Source organism: Crinia signifera, chromosome 3 (genome assembly GCF_055691185.1).
Source record: "Crinia signifera chromosome 3, ASM5569118v1, whole genome shotgun sequence".
NCBI lineage: Eukaryota > Metazoa > Chordata > Amphibia > Anura > Myobatrachidae > Crinia > Crinia signifera.
In genome coordinates this window covers 51,479,731-51,502,388 of record NC_139219.1, presented here as the reverse complement: position 1 = coordinate 51,502,388, position 22,658 = coordinate 51,479,731, and the positions used below count along the sequence as shown (strand labels likewise).

The following is a 22,658-nucleotide window of genomic DNA, read 5'->3' as shown; positions in this document are numbered from 1 at the left end:
ACATTCTAGGTTTTTGTTTTTATGTTGGGAGCCAATTGACCTACCAGTATATTTTTGGATTGTGGGCGGAAACAGGAGTACCCGGAGGAAACCCACGCAAGCACGGGGAGAATATACAAACTCCGTACAGTTAGAACCATGGTGGGAATGGAACCCATGACCTCAGTGCTGTGAGGCAGTAATGCTAACCGTTAAACCATCCGTGCTGCCCACGGATGGTACATAATCGCGCATGCGCAGACTCCCACCATCGGGGACAAATTTGGACTTGTGTGAATAGGTCTGAATTCATTGGCCCTGGCAATTTACCACTGGTGAAAAGGTACATGTTCTCAACCAGTAAATTACTGTGCTAACAGGCGTTAACTGAAAGAGTCTGGGATAAGTTCCCAGACCTATGGGCTAATATGGCCTGGCACCCCATTTATCAGGGATTTCTTTTTGAACCGGATGAAGCTCAAAAAGAAAACTTAATTAACTGCAGACTGTGGTCTAACTTCGGGACTCCTTCAGGACTAATTGAATAGCCCCTCTGCTGAAATGAGCCTATGGTAAGTAACTGGCTAATTAAATCCCCCCCTAAATTTGTACATCTACATTTATGATCTGTATTTGCTCTGTACTGCACAATATTTTGTTTACAATGAGCACAGAATAATTATGTGACACAGTGATAGCTCTATAAACATGTACAGTAGGTACCCAGTGCATACTTGCCTACTTTAGATTTCACCTCTCCGGGAGAAGCCTGGAGAGGCAACACGTCAGGGGGCGGGGGCAAGGCTGACATCACTTGGCCCCGCCCCCATGCTGGAAAATGCAGTGATTCGCGGGCCGCGGAGAGGGTGCAATGCTTAAAGGTAGCGATCGCGTCATTTAAGCCCCGCCCCCTCACCGCATACCCGCAATTTACAGTAATTAAACCAGCAGGCAAGGGGGAGCGGGGGCTATCACCAGAAAGCGGGAGACTTGCTCACCTTCCCGGGGGGCCGGGAGAAGGACACGATTTTCGGGAGGCTCCTGGCCATTCCAGGAGGGTAGGCAAGCCTGACCCAGTGTACAGTGTTCACTGTAGGTAAAAGTAAATATTCAATCATCATTTACTTACCATGAATTACCTGTAACATCAATCCCTGAAAATAGTGTCCTCCTGCACTCACCTCCACATCTTTTGAGGTGAAGTATATACAGGTATCGAAAGCAGGTCAGTAGACTGCAACTGATTGGTGGTCCACCACGTATCTACCATCATTGACCACAGGATATCCAGGTCCCTTTGGATTCACATGTCACTCACCATATTGACTCTTCCTGTGACCCCCTAATGGGACACTCCTAAAATTGAGTGGACACCACACTCCTCTGCACCTTTTCAAATATTGGAATATATTAACAGCGGCTACAGCACTTCGCACCTCCCAAAAGGAACAATATTACAGTTCCAAGTTCCAGTGGCTTCAATTTCCTTCCTGACAGTGAGACTATTTTATCAAAATACTAACATATATATATATATATATATATATATATATAATGCTATTTTTTATGAACTGAATTTATGTGTATTTTTATTAATATTTATTATATACATCCCATGGTGTTTATTCCTCCTCAAAACAGCGCTGTGCCACTATTCTTTTCCTACTTTTTGTTTGTGGGACTAACTATCCCACTTCTGAACCAATACCAGCGCCTGTCCATCCCCTAGGGGACCACCTTTTGCATATAGTTGTAGGGAATTTAGTTATATTATTTTGCAATACAGTACTATAAAACTAAAGGAGTGAATAAGATAACTACCAACTGCTCATGGTGCACCCATATCAATACAAGCAGTGAATGATGTGCGTTTAATCCTACTTCTCTGTTCATTATTTCCATTACCAATGTGATTAGCATAGGCTTAACCAACTAATAAAACATTTGTCAATCCTAAATAATTAAGATAATATTAAATTATACTACAGAGTAAATGTACAAATGTAGGGGGTTATTCAGACCTGATCACTGTAGTGCAAATTCGCACTGTGACCGATTATCAAATGATCAATTACCGGATCGCATGTGTGGAGCCAAACAGCGCCAAAATGTAGTTATTTTTTTCTTTATAAGCCAACTGTTGCTTGATTGACAGGAAGCCGCCATTTGGGGGGGGGGGGGGTTTACTGGCCGTTAGTGGTCAGGTCTAAATAACCTCCATTGTTAGGAAGAATTTGCATAACAATACAAATAAGATGCATTTTTTGGTGGAAAAGCCGCACAAACAAATGCATACTGATCATAAACTCAGTCAGGACCATCTGCAATGAGAAGGGATGCTTAATGTGACTGCAGCAACCACGAGGGAAGACATTCTTATAGGGGCAAAAGCTTTTTTTTTGTAAATCATTTGTATCAACTGCCAATATTTGGAGTGTGTTATTGCCACACTATTTGCTATCTGTTACAAATAGTCCATTTACTGAAGTGATACCAATGTACACTATGGCCGGTATTCAATTGTCTTGCTGTGGGCTATTCTATTAGCCCCAATAAGCCGCCGTGAGTCGCTGCTTATCGGGGATTTTGTTTCACCTGCCTTCAACAGGTGAAGCAAAATCCCTAAAAACCCTGCTTTTTCGATGAAAAACACCAAGGATTCAATGAAACTGTAATTTCGAACATTGTTCTGGGTGGGCAATTGGATAGCTTAAAATAGTTTTCAAACATCTGGAAAGATTGCAAAAAAATTACTTATTCTCACCTGGTATTTTTTTCCTCCCTAATTGAATATCAGCCAATGTACAGTATAAGATGCCTACAAAGAATAGCTAAGCCAACAGTAAATTATGTTTTCACCACAGTTTGTTTATTAGCAAAAGTTGTGTATTACCACAAATAATGCGCATCTCATTATAGATCATTATGGATATTAGAAGTCATTTTAAAGGAGAGAGTATAGGTAAGCATATTTACCAGAACCCTGTGGAGATTCCCTGCATCAGGAGTCTGGCATCGATATTTGATCATGGACATCCCCACGGCCGGGCATCTATACGCTTAGAATTCTGTCTTATAATATCCTTAGAAATTACATTTGATGGAACATTCGGTACTTATGTAGTATCTGGGCGTCCGATTTAGAAATCGGGTCGGATCGGGCACATCGCATCGCATCGCATGCGACCATCGGATGCGATGCGATGCGATGACCCGATTTTTCCATAGGAATCAATGTTAAAATGGACTGAGTCCATTTTAACATGGAATTCAATGGGAAAAAGGGTTCCTTTTCATACCCTTACTATCCAAGTGGGCATGGAGTTGGATATAAACCTGTGGCGAGTGTAGCGAGCCACCGAGCCCGAAGCGTGGCGAGCGTAGCGAGCCCCGCGAGGGGACACAGAATACCGTCCCCTCGCGGGGCTCGCTTCGCTCGCCACAGGTTTATATCCAACTCCATGCCCACTTGGATAGTAGGGGTATGAAAAGGACCCCTTTTTCCCATTGAATTCCATGTTAAAATGGACTCAGTCCATTTTAACATTGATTCCTATGGAAAAATCGGGTCATCGCATCGCATCCGATGTTCGCATGCGATGCGATATCGCATCGCATCTGATTGTATGCCTTAAGTTAAGGCATACAATCAAAAAATCGGACGCCTAGATACTACATAAGTACCGAACATTATTCTATAATATATCTACTTTCTGAACTCGGGTCAATCTAAATGATGTGTGATAATCGTTTCACAATAAAATAATTCTGGATAATGCCCCTTTGGCAGTAGGAAAAGAGGCTTAAGACACCCTACAGGCTATATACACCCACTGGAGTCTGAGGTGCATTTTTTAATGTAAGTAAAATGGCTGATAGAATGTGCACACACTCCTCATGCGTTATTACTTGTGTCTCAGCATTGCTTCTTGAGAGGTGATTGAAATTCTCAAGAGCTTTGGAATGTTTCACATCATAATGATACAGCCCAGGTGATGTTGCAGAAACAGCAAAGTCATTTAAATTAATTTAACACTTCAAACAGGTGTGGTCTAAAGTGGAATAACTTTTATTGTAACATCCGTTAACATGTGTTGAAAACAAACACATACAAAATTGTATCAGGTATATTCTTTATGTCTCCTGAAAGCTTGTACAAAGGGGACATAAACAGGGCTGTTTTAGGGTGGGGTGAGCAATGTAATTGCACGGGGCACCTTATGTCTGGGCAGTGGGCCTGATTCTAGTTGACTCAGTAAGCTGCGAAGATCGGCTTCCTTTGATGTCAGCTGCCCGCCCCCAGCAGGCATCGGCCCACCCACATAGCCATGGGAACGCCTAGCGTTTTGATGGGGATGTACATAAAATGCTGGGGGTTCCCATGGCCCAGCACCACCACTGCCCACGTCCCACCCTCCCCTCTGCACACTGCCCAGTGAGTGAGCAACTCGCATTATTATATGGTGTCAGGGGCATTACTATGTGAGACATTAAAATACGATGCAAGGGGCATTTGCTGTGTGGGGCATATTATGGTGTCAGGGGCATTACTGTGTGAGGCATAATATGGTGTCAAGGAGATTATTGTTGTGCAGCATAATATAGTGTCAGGAGAATTACTATGTTGGGCATAATATGGTGTCAGGGGCATTACTTTGTGGGGCATAACACTGTGTCAGGGGCATTACTGTGTAAGTCATAATATGGCGATAGGGACATTACTGTGTAGCACATAATATGGTTATGGGGCATTCCTGTGTGGGGCAGAATATGGTGTCAGGGGCATTACTGTGTGAGGCATAATATGGTGTCAAGGAAATTATTGTTGTGCAGCATAATATAGTGTCAGGAGAATTACTATGTGGGGCATAATATGGTGTCAGGGGCATTACTGTGTGGGGTATAATATGGTGTTGGGGGCATTACTTTGTGGGGCATAACACAGTGTCAGGGGCATTACTGTGTAAGTCATAATATGGTGATAGGGACATTACTGTGTAGCACATAATATGGTTATGGGGCATTCCTGTGTGGGGCAGAATATGGTGTCAGGGGCATTACTGTGTGAGGCATAATATGGTGTCAAGGAAATTATTGTTGTGCAGCATAATATAGTGTCAGGAGAATTACTATGTGGGGCATAATATGGTGTCAGGGGCATTACTGTGTGGGGTATAATATGGTGTTGGGGCATTACTTTGTGGGGCATAACACAGTGTCAGGGGCATTACTGTGTAAGTCATAATATGGCGATAGGGACATTACTGTGTAGGGCATAATATGGCTATGGGGCATTACTGTGTGGGGCAGAATATGGTGTTGGGGGCATTACTGCGTAGGGCATAAAACTGTGTTGGGGGCATATTATGGTATTAGGGGCATTACTGTGTGGGGAATAATATGTTTATGTAGGCATTACAATGTGGGGCATATTATGGTTCTAGGGGCATTACTGTGTTGGGCATAATATTGTGTCAGGACCATTACTGTATGAGGAATAATATCATGTTGGGGCCTTTACTGTGTGGGACATAATATGGTGTTAAGTGCATTACTGTGTGGGGCATAATATGGTGACCGGGAGATTACTGTGTGGACATAATATGGGGTCAGGGGTAATACTGTGTGAGGCATAATATGGTATCGGGGGAATTACTGTGTGAAGTATAATATGGTGTGAGGAAGATTACTGTGTGGGGCAGAAAATGGTGTCAGGGGCATTGCTGTGTGGGGCATAATATGGTGTCAGGGGCATTACTTTGCAGAGCATAATATTGTGTCAGAGGCATTACTGTGTGAGGTTTGATATGATGTCAGGGGCATTACTGTGTGGGGCATAATATGGTTATGAGGGCATTACAATGTGGGGCATAATATGGTGTTAATGGCATTACTATGTGGGACATAATATTGTGTCATAGGCATTTCTGTGTGGGCTTAATATGGTGTCAGGGGCATTATTATATGGGGCATAATATGGTGTCAGGCACATTACTGTGTGGCATAATACGGTGTCAGGGGCATTACTGTGTGAGGCATCATATGGTGCAAGGGGCACTCTTGTGTGGGGCATAATATGGTGCCAGGGGCATTACTGTGTGTAGCATGATATGGTGTCAGGGATATTTCTGTGTGGGGAATAATAGGGTGTCAGGAGCATTATTCTTTGGTGCATAACATGGTAACAGGGGCAATACTGTCTGAGGCAAAATATGGTGCCAGGGGCACTACTGTGGGGGTGTAAGGTAGTGTGTTCCTGCAAGGCCAAGTTCTTTGTTCATTCTAAATGTATCTTTATTAATATGTCTATGGCGGAGGCATTTTATAATGTTCTTTTCCTGGGAGGCAAATTGTCTAGAAAGGGCCCTGAACATGAACCTACCATATGTATAGCCGCCACGACATGAATCCATGGTTGTATGCAATACCGATTCTCACACAACTAAGTGATTACCGACAGACTGCGTATGTGCCTTTATTGCACTGCAAACACACCAAGGTACCTTTAAGATGCTGCTCACAGCAAGATTTTAAGATTTTAACGCGGATAGACAGGAAGGTAATGGGTAGTTGTAGGTGTGTCAACGATGTTTTTGGGGTGTGTATCTGTCTTCAGCTCCCATCAAGAACCTGGTCTTAGACCACTGAAATGTGTGCGGGAGTGTATTTGTGTAGCAGGGTTCGTTAACAGGCATCTGTCCTGCTCTCTGCATTTAGTGTACGCCTTGCTCTGTCCTCTATTTTGTTTTGTTTAAGAAAGAACTGTCAATTTAGGTAGCAATGAATATATCAGCAGCAAAAATGTAAATGTCACATCAGAATATGTCAAGTTTAAAAAGCATTTGTTGAAATGCATGCCTTAAAAGTAAAAGGTTGTGAATGCATGACGGGGATATAGATGCTGACAAGGGCGCTGGGGATAACACACCCATCCATTTTCTGGCTCAAAGTGGGAGCAAGTCAATATATTCTGTTTGCCTAGATGACAGAAAGATTAGGAAAACGGCATATTTGAAGTACAGGTTTACTGTGACTTCAAACTTACTGAGGTCACAGTCTATAATGCGTATACAGTGTTAGCAGACACAACACAGAGATTATTCCTCGCAAGAGGATATTGGCAGAATGTCTGCACTGTTCAGAGAACAGGAGACACAGGAACACCCTTGGGACATAAAGTACGCAGGCAGGTGTTGGAAGCCCTGTGCCACTCTACTGCTGTTTGCCACAGGTTCTCCAACTGGTTTGTCGTGTCTCACCCCCCCAACCACCACTGTAGTTCTTCATAGCAGAGCATTCGGCAGGCTTTTGTCATCTTTCTGCTTTCACGTGAAAGCTCTCCCTTCCAAATCACTCAATGCCAACGAAAATGTACAATAACAACTAATTACAGAGAAAAATGGAGAGTTAAATAAAGTGCTCTGTACTGAAAAACACCTTTGCTCAGTTTCAGACTGGGGCATGAATGGCCCACCAGGGGAATGCAGTAGGAGGGAGCCAAGCTTAAGGTGTGTGGTCAGTTACCACAAGGGGTGTGGCCAGCCCACATAAAAGTTTGTGCAGCCATTAGAGACCAGGGGTGAAATGTAATAGGGTGCGATTTTTAGGTAAAAAATGGTCGCACATTGCCGTGAAATTTGGATGTTTTGACCTCTCTAAAAGAAAATCACATATTCAAAATCGAATCCAGATGTTTTCTCACAGAAAACATTAAAATTGCAAATGTAATACGGTGCAAATTTTCAATTTTCAATTTGCACCCTCAAAATGATTAAAAATCTCAAAAACAAACAGACAAAGTCCAGGTTGGCGAGTTCGACAGATCCATGCACAGGTATTCAATTAGTACTTTTTTCACATAGGCAAAAAATGGAACTAAGGGCCTTATTCTGGTTGGAGCGGCCGGGCCGTACGCGTACGTCCCGGGGTTTTTCATGATCTGCGCATGTGCAGATACGCTAATGCGCCGGCGCGAACACTCCACAACGCTTACGGCCGGGCTCTCAACGTGCGAAAAAACCTGTACGCGAGTGTACGGGTAATGGGGCGGCATAGGGGCGTGTTGATGGGAGCGGGCGAAATAATGAGGGAAAATGGGCGTAAATATGGGCGTACACGGGGGTGTGCACCAAAAATGAGCGGTGCTACTACCGCACGATCGACTAAGGCACCGTTCATTTCGGACACCAAACAGGCGGCCGCCAACCGCCAGCTCAAACCACCCCTACAGATACCGCATGCCAGCGTGCGCCTGAGTAGGCTAATTAACCCTGATTACTACTCAAACACATACACCTGAATGTAATAAGCAATGCTGCAGTCTATTAAGTCCAAACCATGATTTCACTACCTGCAAGCCACACATACAGCACGCAAACACATTGGAAGCTTATGTTTCTATACTTCTCCACATTTAAAGGTTTGTTTAATTTAAGGTAAGAATCTTTTTATACGCTAAGGTAGGTATTTGCTAAACAGTTAGACACATTCACTACGTGCTTTCATAGACTTTACGCAGTAGCACACTCAATCTACACAAGTCGACATGTGTCAACGTGTTCACTCTAATACTAACATAGGTTTTGTATTTAGGATACAATAACATAAACCACATCTAACACCTACAAAGGATGTTTCAGCAATGTTTTAAGCCCATGACCACTATTTTGCACACAATCTTTGTATAGTACCCAAAATAATGACCTGTACCACTATCTCATCTGCTATGATTTGGATTTGACTACACTCTGGATGTAAGATGCCACCAATCACATTATTGCACTCTCATCTCTCTAACAAAGGATTCCTACATCTGCTTATGACACTGTCAAATCATATATATTTAAAAAGTTATGCATGTTTGTTCACAAGCTAATTTATCATGTTTGGCCCATTCACACATCTTTTTTTAGGGAGGACACATATGCATTCCTACACAAATGTACCTTTTGACCCTTGTTTGTCTGCCTCACCCACTCCATGAGGAAAGCATTGTTCTGGACCTGCTTTTACCTACTACTGTAGGAGCTACCTCACCTGCACACAAACTGCTTTCTCACCTATTAAGTTGCTCTGCACATGTGCTGACACAAACTAATTAGCAGGGAAAAGTTGGATAGGAACATGGGAATGGCCATGGAGAGGGTTACACATGGGAAACTTCGACCACACTTCAACAAATGTTCAAAAATACCCTGGTCAGTAAGTACACATAAATCTAGTATTTGTTTCACACAAGAAATGACACATACCACAATTTAGATTTAATTTGTAAAATAAATTTATTTGCTGTTCAGCATCACAGCTTGACACTTTAATGTGAGAAATCAAATAAACAAATAAAATAGACACACAAATAATAAAACAGCCAGAACAAGAGGTTGCATATCTCCAAACATGTGTTACCCTGCAAATGCAATGGTGAAAGAAATGGGGACACCAGAATACGTACTGCAACAACCAGGGTGAATACTAAGCAAGATACACACCACCAAAAAAAAATATCCTGCATTTGTAGAGGTCAAAATACGAACATTAATGCCCATGGCACGCAAATGGATCGATGGCCAACTCAGGAAGCGGATGTCCAGTGCAATTTAAACCTTTGGCCTCCAACCACAGAGGAAGTGAACCAGGTCTCATTTGGGCCCTTTTTTGCCCCTTTTAGATGGGGCCTTGGGGACAGGGGCCTTTGGCTCAGCTGGCTTTCGGCGTCTTCCCCTAGTCGACACAGGAGGGTCAGCCGAGGTGGAAGGTTGGGGAGCAGCTTGGGGTGGGGCAGCAGATGGGGGATTGTCCCGTTGGGACCTGGCGGTGGACAGCTGCTCCGCAAGAAGTTCATTCTGGCGGCTGAGGTGTTGGCCAATGCTTACTATGCCAGCCGCCAGAGTTTCATTAATGCGGTTCAAGGCCTCAACCTGCAGCTGGTTTGTGGCCTTCCACTCCGCCAGAAAATCCGCCACCTGCTGCTGACGGATCGCAGCATCCACCCCTTGCTGCTCGATCCTGTCCAGCGTCACCAACAGGCTCTCATTCCATGTCTCCTGGGGCTGGGGGCGACGTCTTGGTGGAGGCTGGACCACTTGCTCCACCTGTGGCTCTGCAGAGGAAGATGCTGCCGGTACATCCTGGCTTTCTGCTTCTGCTAGGATAAGAATTGAAAACAATGTCACCATCACATACGCAATAAAAAATATCTTTCTAAATACAATGCATTACTGTGACTTACCATCAAAAGCAGCAGCAAAGACCTCCGCCGGGAGCTCACTGTCCATATTGGAGATCCCCCTGATCTCCCCCACATCAATCACGTCACAGGAGTCCAGCTCCAGGGGGGTATACTCCAAATGGTCAGGCATAGGACCTCTCCCGGTGGACATGCTGTGGTTGTACCGGTCAGTCATCTTCCTCTTCAGTGCACTTTTGAAGTCAGTCCACCTACAAGTTTAAAAATACAAATATCACCATGAGATATGTGCACCACTGTGCTACGTGTAGGGTTACCACCTAGTCCCTTTAATTCCGGACACATGTTACTTACACAGGTTCTGTGGCAGTTTAAAATTAGGTGAAGTGGAGTCTTGAAGTCAGCCAGCCACAGAACCTGTGTAATTAATATGTGTCCGGAATTAAAGGGACTATGTGGTACCCCTAGCTACATGACATTTCCTAGTGTGGGTGATCTTATGTTTTTTTGCCATATGTGTCCCACACACACATTCATGTCTCAATTAGGAGGCATTTCAGTGTCTCATCTCATTCATTAGGCCACTAAATGCACATACATACATCACTATGCAGAAATGACATCATCCATGGCCAAATTAGGCACCTCCACCTGGTGTTAAACTACACATTCCACCATAGCTTGACAATGTGGTTATTATGGAGTAATTTAACTATGGAATGGCATACTGGGATGTGTAGTTTCTCACCAGCTACATGTGCACAGTTTGCTCATTCTTGTTTCAGTAGCATCATATGGAACATGTTACAACAACTCTTTCAAAAACACACTTTCTCTTGTCCCATCACATACTTCACATGAGCATAACTGTGCCCATAACCTCACATCACACCAATGGTGCATGTTTCATATATCAATGTGGGTTATTAGACATGGTTGTGTTCACATGTGACATTGAAGTGTAGCACTATCTACAAACACACCTTTCTATTAGTCTCAAAACATACATGTAACATATGTACACACATATGACATTATCAGGGGGACAAAGACCAGGGCAATTTTTCAGCAGTCTCCAGCAGGAACTGAGGCCCTTATTCTAGTTCACTCTTTCTGCCCAAATATTTCTTTGATGGACAAAACCATGTGCACTGCAGGTGAGGCAGGTGTAAAACCCCACCCAAATCTGATTATCTCTGCACAAGTAACACCTGCCTCACCTGCAGTGCACATGGTTTTGTCCATCTAAGAAATATTTGGGCAGAAAGAGTGAACTAGAATAAGGGCCTCAGTTCCTGCTGGAGACTGCTGAAAAATTGCCCTGACAAACACACTAACCTTTTCTTCACCGCGTCCCAAGTTCTGACCACTGGTGCCACCTGGTTCACTTCCTCTGTGATCTTGTCCCAAAGGTTTCTCCTTGCACTGGCACCCGGCTTCCTGGTTGCCAATTCAATCCATTCGCGTGCCCTGGGCACTAGAATTCGCATTTCGGCCTCTACAAATGCAGGGTTTCTCTTTCTGGTGGTGGTATCCTGCTCATTCATCACCCTAGATGTTGCAGCACGTTTTCTGGTGGCCCCAGTTCTCTCACCATGCACCTGCTGGGTCACACCTGTTTGGAGAGATGCAACCTCTTGTTCTGGCTGGTTGCTTGGCCCTTGTGGAGCTGGTGGAGGTTCACCAGGGCCTGTTACTGAGGAGCCCGCTTGATCTTGCAGGCTACTCCTCTCTTGGGCCCTCCTTCTCCGCTCCTGTTCCCTCTTGTTCAGTGCATCAAGCAGGGATTGTGCTGTAGCTCTCTGCAGAGCGTCCTCAGCTGCGGAATCGTCTGAGTCAGACATGTTTGCAGCAATTGTGGGCTGCATCTGACTGAATATTTATATGTTAATCTCCCGCCATGAACAAGGGGGCGTATATTTTTCCACGCAATGTAGATGCAAATTTACGCCGATATTTCCCGCCGATAATTCCCGCTTACATTACGCAGGTCTCAACCACCTGAACAATCACCTGTATATGCAAATACACAGGTTGTGGAGCATTGTGGGCTACATCGTGAAATGTGTGCACCTGTCATTCCAATGATGAGTGTTGTCAGCTGGTATCTGTTGGAGTTCATGTATGCCTTGTGAGTCACATTTCAAAACTACACGTTACAATGCTTTCCTTACATATGTAATGTGTATGAAATTGTCATACAGCAACATGTCGCATTGTGGCCCTTTAAGCAGCGTAGTTATGAGTAGAGGGTTGCCTGTATTATTTTCCGCACACTGTAAATACAGTACTCCTCTCCATGGATATCGGTGTATCATGCCCCCTTTAAGCAGCGTAGTTATAAGTAGAGGGTTGCGTGTATTATTTTCCGCACACTGTAAATACAGTACTCCTCTCCATGGATATCGGTGTATCGTGCCCCCTTTAAGCAGCGTAGTTATAAGTAGAGGGTTGCGTGTATTATTTTCCGCACACTGTAAATACAGTACTCCTCTCCATGGATATCGGTGTATCGTGCCCCCTTTAAGCAGCGTAGTTATAAGTAGAGGGTTGCGTGTATTATTTTCCGCACACTGTAAATACAGTACTCCTCTCCATGGATATCGGTGTATCGTGCCCCCTTTAAGCAGCGTAGTTATAAGTTGATGGTTGCGTGTATTAGTTTCAGCACACTGTATATACAGTTCATCTCTACATTGAATGCATGCTGTTGGTTGTGGTGTGTGAATATCGGAACGGTCCGCGTAAGTTTCTATTCGCATCCAGTTTGTTACTGTAAGAGGGATTAATAAAGTTAATACCAAACAAACAATTTTTTCGACCAATCAGCAAGCACCAAAAGTGATATATGTACCTGCAATTAATAACTGCGCCATTGCCACTATGACGTCTAATCGTGCTAGGCCCTTTTCCACCCCTGAGCTGTTGGCCCTGGTCGACGTTATGGACCGTCACCTGGGGCCCAGGGGCCCATATGTTAGCAATGCCGACAAGCGGCGGGCGTATACTGCTGCCCGCCGCCTGATCTTCTCTACGACCGGCGTCCGCAGAAGCCTGGGGCAGGTTGAGCGGCGCTGGTCAGACCTGCGCCGGCGGCAGCCAGTTTTGCTGAGCAGCCTTCGCCGCCATATTGGCCGATGTAAGTTTTGATTACTAGTATGTCAGCGTTTTTTAGCAATGTTTTGTGTACTTTTTATAAATATGTTGCTGAGTATGGGGATGTATATGGGGGTGTATATGGGTGTATATGGGGTGTATATGGGTGTATATGGGGGGTATATGGGTGTATATGGGGGTGTATATGGGGGGTATATGGGTGTATATGGGGGGTATATGGGTGTATATGGGTGTATATGGGTGTATATGGGGGGTATATGGGTGTATATGGGTGTATATGGGGGGTATATGGGTGTATATGGGTGTATATGGGGGTGTATATGGGTGTATATGGGGGGTATATGGGTGTATATGGGGGGTATATGGGTGTATATGGGGGGTATATGGGTGTATATGGGTGTATATGGGGGGTATATGGGTGTATATGGGGGGTATATGGGTGTATATGGGTGTATATGGGGTGTATATGGGTGTATATGGGGGGTATATGGGTGTATATGGGTGTATAGGGGGTGTATAGGGGGGGTTTAAGTAGTTGATCAGTTTTTGGGTGTAGGATATCAAATAGTTTACATGATAAATGTCTGAAATATCACAGCAATGATAATTTTGAAGGTTATGAGCATGACTAATGTGAATTTTTCTTTCCCCCTTTTTTATGAAACCCAATCTTCGATTTCTATGCCATCAACATGAACATTTCAGCACGGGCAAGGGCACGCATGGAAGCCCGGGAGCAGGCAGCCCGGGACCAGGCAGCCCGGGACCAGGCAGCCCTGGAGGAGGAAGAGGAGGAGGAGGAAGAAGAGGAGGAAGAAGAGGAGGAGGAAGAGGAGGAGGAGGAGGAGAAGAAAGAGGAGGAGGAAGAGGAGGAGGAGGAAGAAGAGGAGGAGGAAGAAGAGGAGGAGGAAGAAGAGGAGACACTGGGTGCCGCTTGGACCCACACAATTTCCCCATCCCCTTCCCCCTCCACAACCCCCACCCCCTCCACAACCCCCACCCCCTCCACAACCGCCACCCCCTCCACAACCCCCTCCCCAACCCACACCCCCTCCCCCTCCCCAACACTGGAGACACTGGGTGCCGCTTGGACCCACACAATTTCCCCATCCCCTTCCCCCTCCACAACCCCCACCCCCTCCACAACCCCCCCCCCTCCCCCCACCCCCCCCACCCCATTTCCTACCCCCCTACACCTCTCCACCACCCACCCCCAAACCTCTCCACTCCCCACTCACACCCACTACCTCGGTCCAAACTCCAGGACCATCCCCCTTGCTCCTGACCCCCCCAACCACTGCACAGCCAACCAGCGGCAACCAGGATGGCTCAAGTAGCCGTAAGTAAATAATGTGTCTAATGTTGACCTACACATTTCTACACATAAACAATCACAACAACCACATATGTGTATCCAACATCAACATTAGTTGCAACATATCACTGCAGGCCGACCATGAGGTGTGTCCTGTCCTTCTCCAGGAACAAGGCTCCCCTTGGTGGTTTTTTTGAGTGTGGCCATGCCTCACCCCTTGAATAATTGACATAACAGTACATCCAATGAGATATCCGACATTAGTGGTGTGGTAGTTATGTGGCTCCAGGTGTTGGGTAACTCCAGTTCCCAGCATGATGTGCAACACAGGGCCGGATTATAATGGAGGCGCAAGGGGTCAGTGCCCCTGGGCCCCCCTCTAGCTAGGGGCCCCCTGTGGTTGTCATGTATTTTTTAAAAATAAAATGTTTAAGTTATGTTTTTTTTTTTTTTAGCTAAATGTTTTGTGCATGGGTGGGGTAGTGCTGCAGCTTCACCTATCTGCCAATGTGACAATGATTTATGGTGCTGAGCATCGGGAGCCAAGGCACACTGATTGCACAAGTGTGCAGTGCATTTCTGGGAGTTGACTAAGTCCCATGACACTTTGCACCAGAGGACAGAGGCTGAGAAGTTTGTGCTGAGCTCTGATTGGTGGAGCTCATTACATGCTTCTCAGGTCCATGGAGAACAGCAGCAGCAGCTTAGTCATAGGAGGGTTTTTAATCAGAGGCAGCACTAGGACTGTGAGGTCTCCTCCAAAGTAAGGGGCAGAGGGCCAAACACAGGCTTTTCATGTGGTGTGTGTATATATATATATATATATATATATATATATATATATATATATATATATATATCCCCTGCAGGTAACCATTGACCAAGTTTATTCTGCCTTTACTCTGTGTTTTGACAGTATAATATTCGCCCATGCAGTGTGCGGCCAGTAATGACAAGTGCAAGGGGGCCCCCCGCTCTAAAGTACCCCGGGCCCCCCAAAGGCTTAATCTGCCACTGGTGCAACTTAAATGTAGAGATTGTTTTGGTAATAGTGTGTGAGGCCATGCGGATGCATGCTTTACAAACATAGCTGTAGGCCTATAATTTGTACAGCAATGTCCTAAATTTAAAATACTAAGGAGTGCTTAAGCCACAACAATGTCATAACCCTTACATAGCACAGGCTAATTGTGAGGTTAGAGGAGAGTCCCCCAAAACCAAAGTACCAATTGGGATACAGCATACATTCATTGATGAAGGAGTTATTGAATTAATGTTATTTACTATGTACAGTATGTGTGTGTTAACATATTTTTTTTTAGTACTGTGTTTACAGCAGACCCATCTTCATTGTAGTTTCTAAATGTATGTGGCCTTCACACATAACTCTGAACTTTTTATTATGTACAAATACAACAAACATTTGTGTATGTTATATATTAATTTTTTGTTTTATCCCTTCATTACAGACACTGAACAGCACCAGGAGGAGGTGGCAGTCCTCATGCGGGAGATCATGATCACCCTCCTGTACCTCCAGCTCATTTTTGGCCTTCTGGAGGCCCGCCTTTAATTTTTTTTTTATCCCCCCCCCTTATTATTTTTGTAGAAAATAAAAGTTTCATTACAGTTCGAAATTGCCTGTGTTTTTACTAATAAATATGTTAGAGGGCTTGTAAGGGTAGGTACATACAGATGTGTACTGTAAGTTATACTTGTAATTTGAGGTGAGGGGTAATGATTGATGTGTGAATGTGTGTGTTTTTGAGTAAAATAACACATAGTAAAAATGCATGAATGTTTAATGTTGTTCGATTAAAACATCACACATAACATCAGGGTAGGTATACATGTTACACATTTTGGACAAAGTAATTACGGACATAATTTAGTACATATACAGAAACACCAACATAACTTGATTTAAAAGTAACAGCAATATGGGGACACATAGATAGTGATTAAAATGCCACATTAGAACATAACAAATATACATGTAATGTGGGTTCAAATGTAGTTTTATTAGGTCTTTATTAAGGTAGACAATTGAGTTAATAGAAAACAATAATTGAATAACAAATAGATTAATTAATCAATTGTCAGATTAGTAGTTGAGAGGCAAGATTTGCAGGTCCATATATGTGAAGGGTATGCCAGCGTGCACGGACGTATGCTCACTCTCACGAGCGGTGACAAAAGCTGAGTTTTCCATTGAAAACAATAGGGACCCGTCCGTGCAAGCTGGCGTACGCTCAGATCTCCGCAAGAAGTCGTTGGGAAGACGGACGAAAGGCGTCCGTAAACGGCGCCGTACGCTCAGTTGTACGCCAGTTGTCGGAGTGTAAGGTCTGGGCCGTCCGCGTACGTTGCCGTACGCTCATTTGTACGCCACTCCCCTTCTACGCTATTTCTGCCCGTACGTAAGCGGCTGATTTGTGGGTGGACTTAACCCTAATGGCCACGTACGGCTAGCGTGCGGTAATGGCGAACGTACGCACGTTTGGCCGCTCCGATCAGAATAACCTCCTAAATCGGCCCATAAGTATTTAATTGCGGGCTTCTTTTTTGCCAATTTTTGAGTCATTTTTCGCCCATGCGGGGGTGAAAAAGGCATGGGCGAACAATGACTTGACTCGAAAATGCCTGCAATTTCACCTGGAAGTGGCAAAGCAATTCGATTTTTTGCCTATGTGAAAAATTACCACTTTCATTGAATAAGGCGAATATTAATTTGCCCTAGAAAATATTAGAAAGTGCTGAATTTTGACCTAGACGAAAAATCTGAACTAATTGAATGCCCACCATAGTGGGTAAACCCTAAGCGGTTTTACAAACAGTATCGTCAGTGGCACATCCACGAGTTAAGCTGTCGTTGGTAATGTCTTTAAGACTGGTCGTTATCAAGCATATCCTTTAAGTACAAACTGTACAATTTTTTTGACCAATTTGGTTGAAAGACATTTCCATTGAACCCAGTGTCCTGGATGAAAGATATTGACGAAAGACGAAAGATCTAGCTACAGTTTATAGGCTCTTTTTGAAAGATATCCAAATTGAGCTGCATGCACAGTTGACGAACAATCTTGATGAACAACTGGCGGGTATGCGCATCATCATTTGTTGTTCGTCTGTCATCAATATCTTTGGTCAACATCTTTCATCCAGGACACTGGGTTCAATGGAAATGTTTTTCAATAAAATTGCTCAAAAAAATTGTACAGTCTGTATGCACCTTTAGCATATCACGTAGGCACATTTACACTAAACAAGAATGTCTCAAGAAATGTGGAAGAAACATGTCACTCTTTCCTTCTCAATACTTGTGATACACAAAAATAAGGGTCTTAAACACTTCCACTTTAACTGTAGATAAAACACTAGAAAATATATACATTTCCGCAGTGAAATTCAATTGTAACATAACTAATCCTTTTAGGAGTGTATACCATCTGAAGAATCTATTCACTGACTGAAAACAAATCTTAGTTTTGCCTTAATGGAATATTCTAGTACGGCGCTAGATTCCTTTCTCTGAGCATTTGAAGACTCTTGCTAACATACCTTTGTCCAGGCCTGTGAAATAAGAAAAAAAAAAAAGACTGGCAAAATACATCATCGCGTTTCATTTCAAGGCTCCCCATGCACAAATATGAGTAACTTTAATTTACGCACACTGTGCAGCACAGGCTGTTCTAAATGTGCCTCTGTAATAGCAAGATATATCTCTTAAGGCATGGTTCATGTCAGATAAAGCATACATTGTGTGGCGCTTACATAAGATACATCCACCACATTCATTGCTCTCTGCATGCCTCCCCAGCTCCCTCTGGTAATAAATTACATCACTCAAAGCATTTAACATCCATTTTCTGATCATACCCTGATTCCAAGGTAGCGTTTTATTCAGAGTTTCAGCGTAGACTTCAATTCCAATCTCGTTCTCTATGTGAACTAATTGTCTGTGAAAATAAAAAAAAGACAAAAAAATAGAACACTCAGCAAAGAGGGCAATCATTGGAAATAAGTCATTTAATTTGTTTACTGCATTGGGCGATGTACATTATGTAGTCTTTCAGGGCTGTCAAGCTGCACAGCTTTTTGTCTGACTATATTCAATTTGCTGACTCAACTGTGGCCATGGAGCCTCGGAAACGAGCCCACGTCTGGCTTCAGACAGGGTGGTTGCACAGTGGACATAGTTCCCATTGTGTGGCCATAATTGTATGATACAATTTCACAAGCAGCCAGTAACTCTCCAGCAGTGATCATGTGCAGACAATTCTTCTGGTTCTACAGGCAAACAAACGTTACTTGTGCTGTGTACAAAGATTTCTTACTATGTATTTCTGTGCTTTATAGATATGTGCAATATTTACCCCATCATCAGGCACTTTAGATCTCAGAACATGAAAAATAAACAACTCTCCACCATTCTAGATAATGGGGGATATGCAATCCTCTGCCGCTTTTTCTGACGGGGGAAATAGCGGTGGGGCCCTATTCAATTATGTCTTTACCGACAGCATTGAAGAGGGATCACGGCAGAACGAGCCTGACTTTAGAAGCTGTCGGGCCCGTTCTGCCGATAACGGCCGTGGATTGTTGCGATCTCAGCCATAGATTGACAATCCACGGCTGTTTTTGTGGACACGCCGCCTTTTCGCCGATCCGCAGACGGGATATTGAATCCCGCCTGCCGATTTTCTGTCAGGCAAACCGCAAACGGGCCAGGATCACGGCTGTCAGGAGGGATCGACAGCCGTGATCTGTGATTGCATACCCCCAAAATCTAAAGGAAACGATTGACTTTGAGAATACATTTTCAGTTTTCCCCTTGGTAAATAGTTTATGTGGTATAAATATTATTCAGAATATTTAATTTATCACAGCTTATCAGTGAACTTCACTATTATATAGCCTCACTTAACATTTCTCATATATGTATATTATATGATACTCAGGGGCAGATTTAAATAGCCTGGTGACGTTATAAAGTGGCCGGTGATAACGCACCTGACTATAATCTCCTAAGTGTCAAGATACAGGGACTGGGTTTCAAAAAAGTTAGTGTGTTATCACTTCATCAGGCTTAATAAATCTGCCGCTCTTAATCATTTCAGATCGCAATCCCGGGTTGGACCCGGTATCTTGATCCCGTATCCGACCCAGCACCAACATGGGTCCAATGCTTTCATTATACAGAGGGCGACCGGGTTTAACACTTCTTATAACCCGGGTCGAATTGCTGGGTTGGTCCAACTTCAATACAATTTTTTTTACTGTAGATTTAAAAATGTAAAAAATAAACAACTCTGTATTATGACTTTCACACCATCCGGACAAGGTAATTCATATAAACAGAAAATTAGACAAACATAAAATTGTGGATGGTATAAAGGAAACAAAGGGCCTTAATTATAGGCCACTGACTTGAATTAAAGATGGCCACATCCCATTTTATTGTTTTGCTCTATGTTTGGTAAATTGAGAATATTGGGGTAGATATATGAAGCAGTGATAAGGGAGGAGAAGTGATAAAGTGCCTGGTACTTTATCATCGACCTCAAGCATCATCGATAGTTCCACACCATTGGTGTTCTACAATCGGTAGTCTCCATCAAAGATTTCCATCGCTTTCCAGCTGCCTCATCTAGACCAAATTTGCACATCATCTTCCAAGTCTTCAAGGGTCAGTTCCATCATGTCATTCTCCTGATATTGTATTCCCTGTACCTGCATTATTGTCTGGAATTCATCAGTGTTCTTACACTGCACCATACCCCATTTTCATTACAGCTGTTATTATTGCTTGGACTTCATCAGTGTTCCCACACTGCACCGTACCCCATTGTCATTGCAGCTGTCATTATTGCTAGGTATTACCTGGACTCCATCAGTGTGCTACACTTGCCACTAAGTACTCCAAGCTCTCATAGACTGCATCAGCATTCCTACGCTGCACCTCTTGCTTACTATTTATATTATCCTATGGTACTGAATCCTGTATGTGATTATTGCCGTTCATATACTCTTAAAGTCTCATCGGTCATCACCTGTACCATTTGTGGTATTAACCCCTTGGGTGGTATGCACGGAAAGTTTCCGCGCACCACTTTTCATTAGGTGCGCGCCAGTGGTGCCTCCAGCTGAGCACCACTGGCGCACTACCTTTAGGGGTCAACCCCCCTCCTGTCGCCCCCACCCCATCCGCTCCTGCGATCGTACGCCGGAGCTCCCCTGCCGCCAGCCGCAATTTACTGTTTGCATCAGTGACGTAGGTGGCAGGCTCGGGGATGGTCGGCGCGGCTCGGGGGGACTCGGGAGAGTTCAAGCACCCGAGTCCTCCCGAGCCGCTGCGAAACACCTCAGAGCCTGCCGCCTATGTGATGACAGACAGGTGGCAGGGGGAAGCGGGTGTTGTACAGGGGTCCGACAATCGGGATCCTGACTGGCCGGACCCAGACAGCATGGTGAGCGCAACTAAGCCCCTTTTCGGGCTTGCTGCGCTCGCCACGCTGCGGGCACGGTGGCTCGCTATGCAGGACACCCACGAGGGAAAATAGCCGACGGCCGTCGGAAACCCGGCTGTCAGTGTTTTGACAGTCGGGATCCCGGCGTCGGGTAAAGGCCTGTCGGGATCCCAACTGTCGGGACCCCGTCTGGCACCTGGGGGAAGCGGCGGCAGGAGCGGAGGTGAGGGGGGGAGCAGAGGTGAGGGGGGAGGGGCGGCAGTTTCCTACTATCTGTGGTGGGTCCTGCCCTAGTAGGTTTGTCCTGCCCCAGCAAAACCCACCACTCAAGGGGTTAATAAAGACTTGTACTTTTACATTGTGGTTCTAAACCATCTATCTTGGGTGCATCCTGGTAAAGCTAAGTAACCTTATCAAGGCACCTCAGTTTGTGTACCAGTTAGCCCCGACGCCTGTGGTTGTTTCCAGTTCGGATCTGACCACAGGCGTTTCACCTGTGACCATAAGGATATACTGTAGAATTTATATTTGTCATAAAGAAAAAACTCCTAACCTAAATCTAAAACAAACTAGGGCATTTCATTTAAAAAAGGAAAATGGACACCCTAAAGTTCACACTATGGCTACAGTAGGGATTTCTGCTCCATCCTGAGTATTTAATTGTTACAGGACAGAGAGCATAAGACACGCTCATTGCCGTAATCAGAATATGCACACTACTGTGACTTGGCCAAGCTGACATATGTGGAGGAAATCTGATTTCTGCCAAACAGCAGTTACTCATTATTTTACATGCTCCCAAAGGTTAATGTGCGCTGAGTGCAGGGATGTGAACACAAAGGCCTGGGCCCTTGTTTATGCACAAGCGTTAATTGAAGAATCTGGATAACAAAATAGCATGAAAACATGGCAGACGGAATCCATACTGAGCTATACAGCTCTATGGTGACTGGATTTTAGTGATGAATTTAATGCACTAATCAGACCAGCCTACTGGTGAGTCTGCTCTTTTTAGTAGAGATTATAATGTCAGTATGAATAAGAACACTGACGTATTACATATTAATAAATGCAAGCTATACAAGCCACATGAACGGCACCACATACTGTGACCTGCTGTCACGCCAATAATAAAGATGGCAGTCTCTGGAAGCAAGGATTTATCTGTAAAATAGCGATCAGTCCCTCCAGTCTGTGGTCTATTGCTTATTCTAACATACTGGAGGGTAAACTAATAGTACTGTAACTCGCAATCACCAATTCTGAAAAAAAGGTTGATAAACACCCCAAACCCCATATAGTATATCTAGACTAGTACATTCCCCTAGTGCAAAATTCATAACCAGTTCCTCAGCTTCTCATCATTGGTGTCCACCCAACATCCAACATTGGACATTATTCAGACCTGATCTACAGATGAAGCACCGCTCATTCTTGCAGGGGCTGGCGATTCCATCGTCAGCTCCCGCTTGCTGTCGGAAGGGGGCGCGCACGTGCAAGACCGTCATGCACCCCTTTCCAACGAAGCTCCCTGTCGCCGTCCACCACATTCCCGATGTCATCGCCGGTCCCTGTCACCTCCCCCCCCCCC

At 44.4% G+C, this 22,658-nt stretch overlaps 1 protein-coding gene across 3 annotated transcripts in view; it reads right to left on the bottom strand.

Annotated features, from left to right (window-relative positions):
• WDPCP (WD repeat containing planar cell polarity effector) overlaps nucleotides 1–22,658 on the bottom strand; it is a 315,876-nt gene that overhangs the window by 12,071 nt on the left and 281,147 nt on the right. Inside the window, exons 16-17 of one of the 3 annotated variants that reach the window (XM_083175790.1) lie at nucleotides 18,477–18,556; nucleotides 936–1,069 (exon numbers count right to left, since the gene is read on the bottom strand). In XM_083175790.1, coding sequence (XP_083031916.1) covers nucleotides 951–1,069; nucleotides 18,477–18,556 — 199 coding nt within the window. In that variant the 3' untranslated portion in view covers nucleotides 936–950. Of the gene's footprint in view, nucleotides 1–935; nucleotides 1,070–16,735; nucleotides 18,171–18,476; nucleotides 18,557–22,658 lie in introns of those variants that run through there. The other 2 variants (XM_083175792.1, XM_083175791.1) reach the window with 2 other exon arrangements.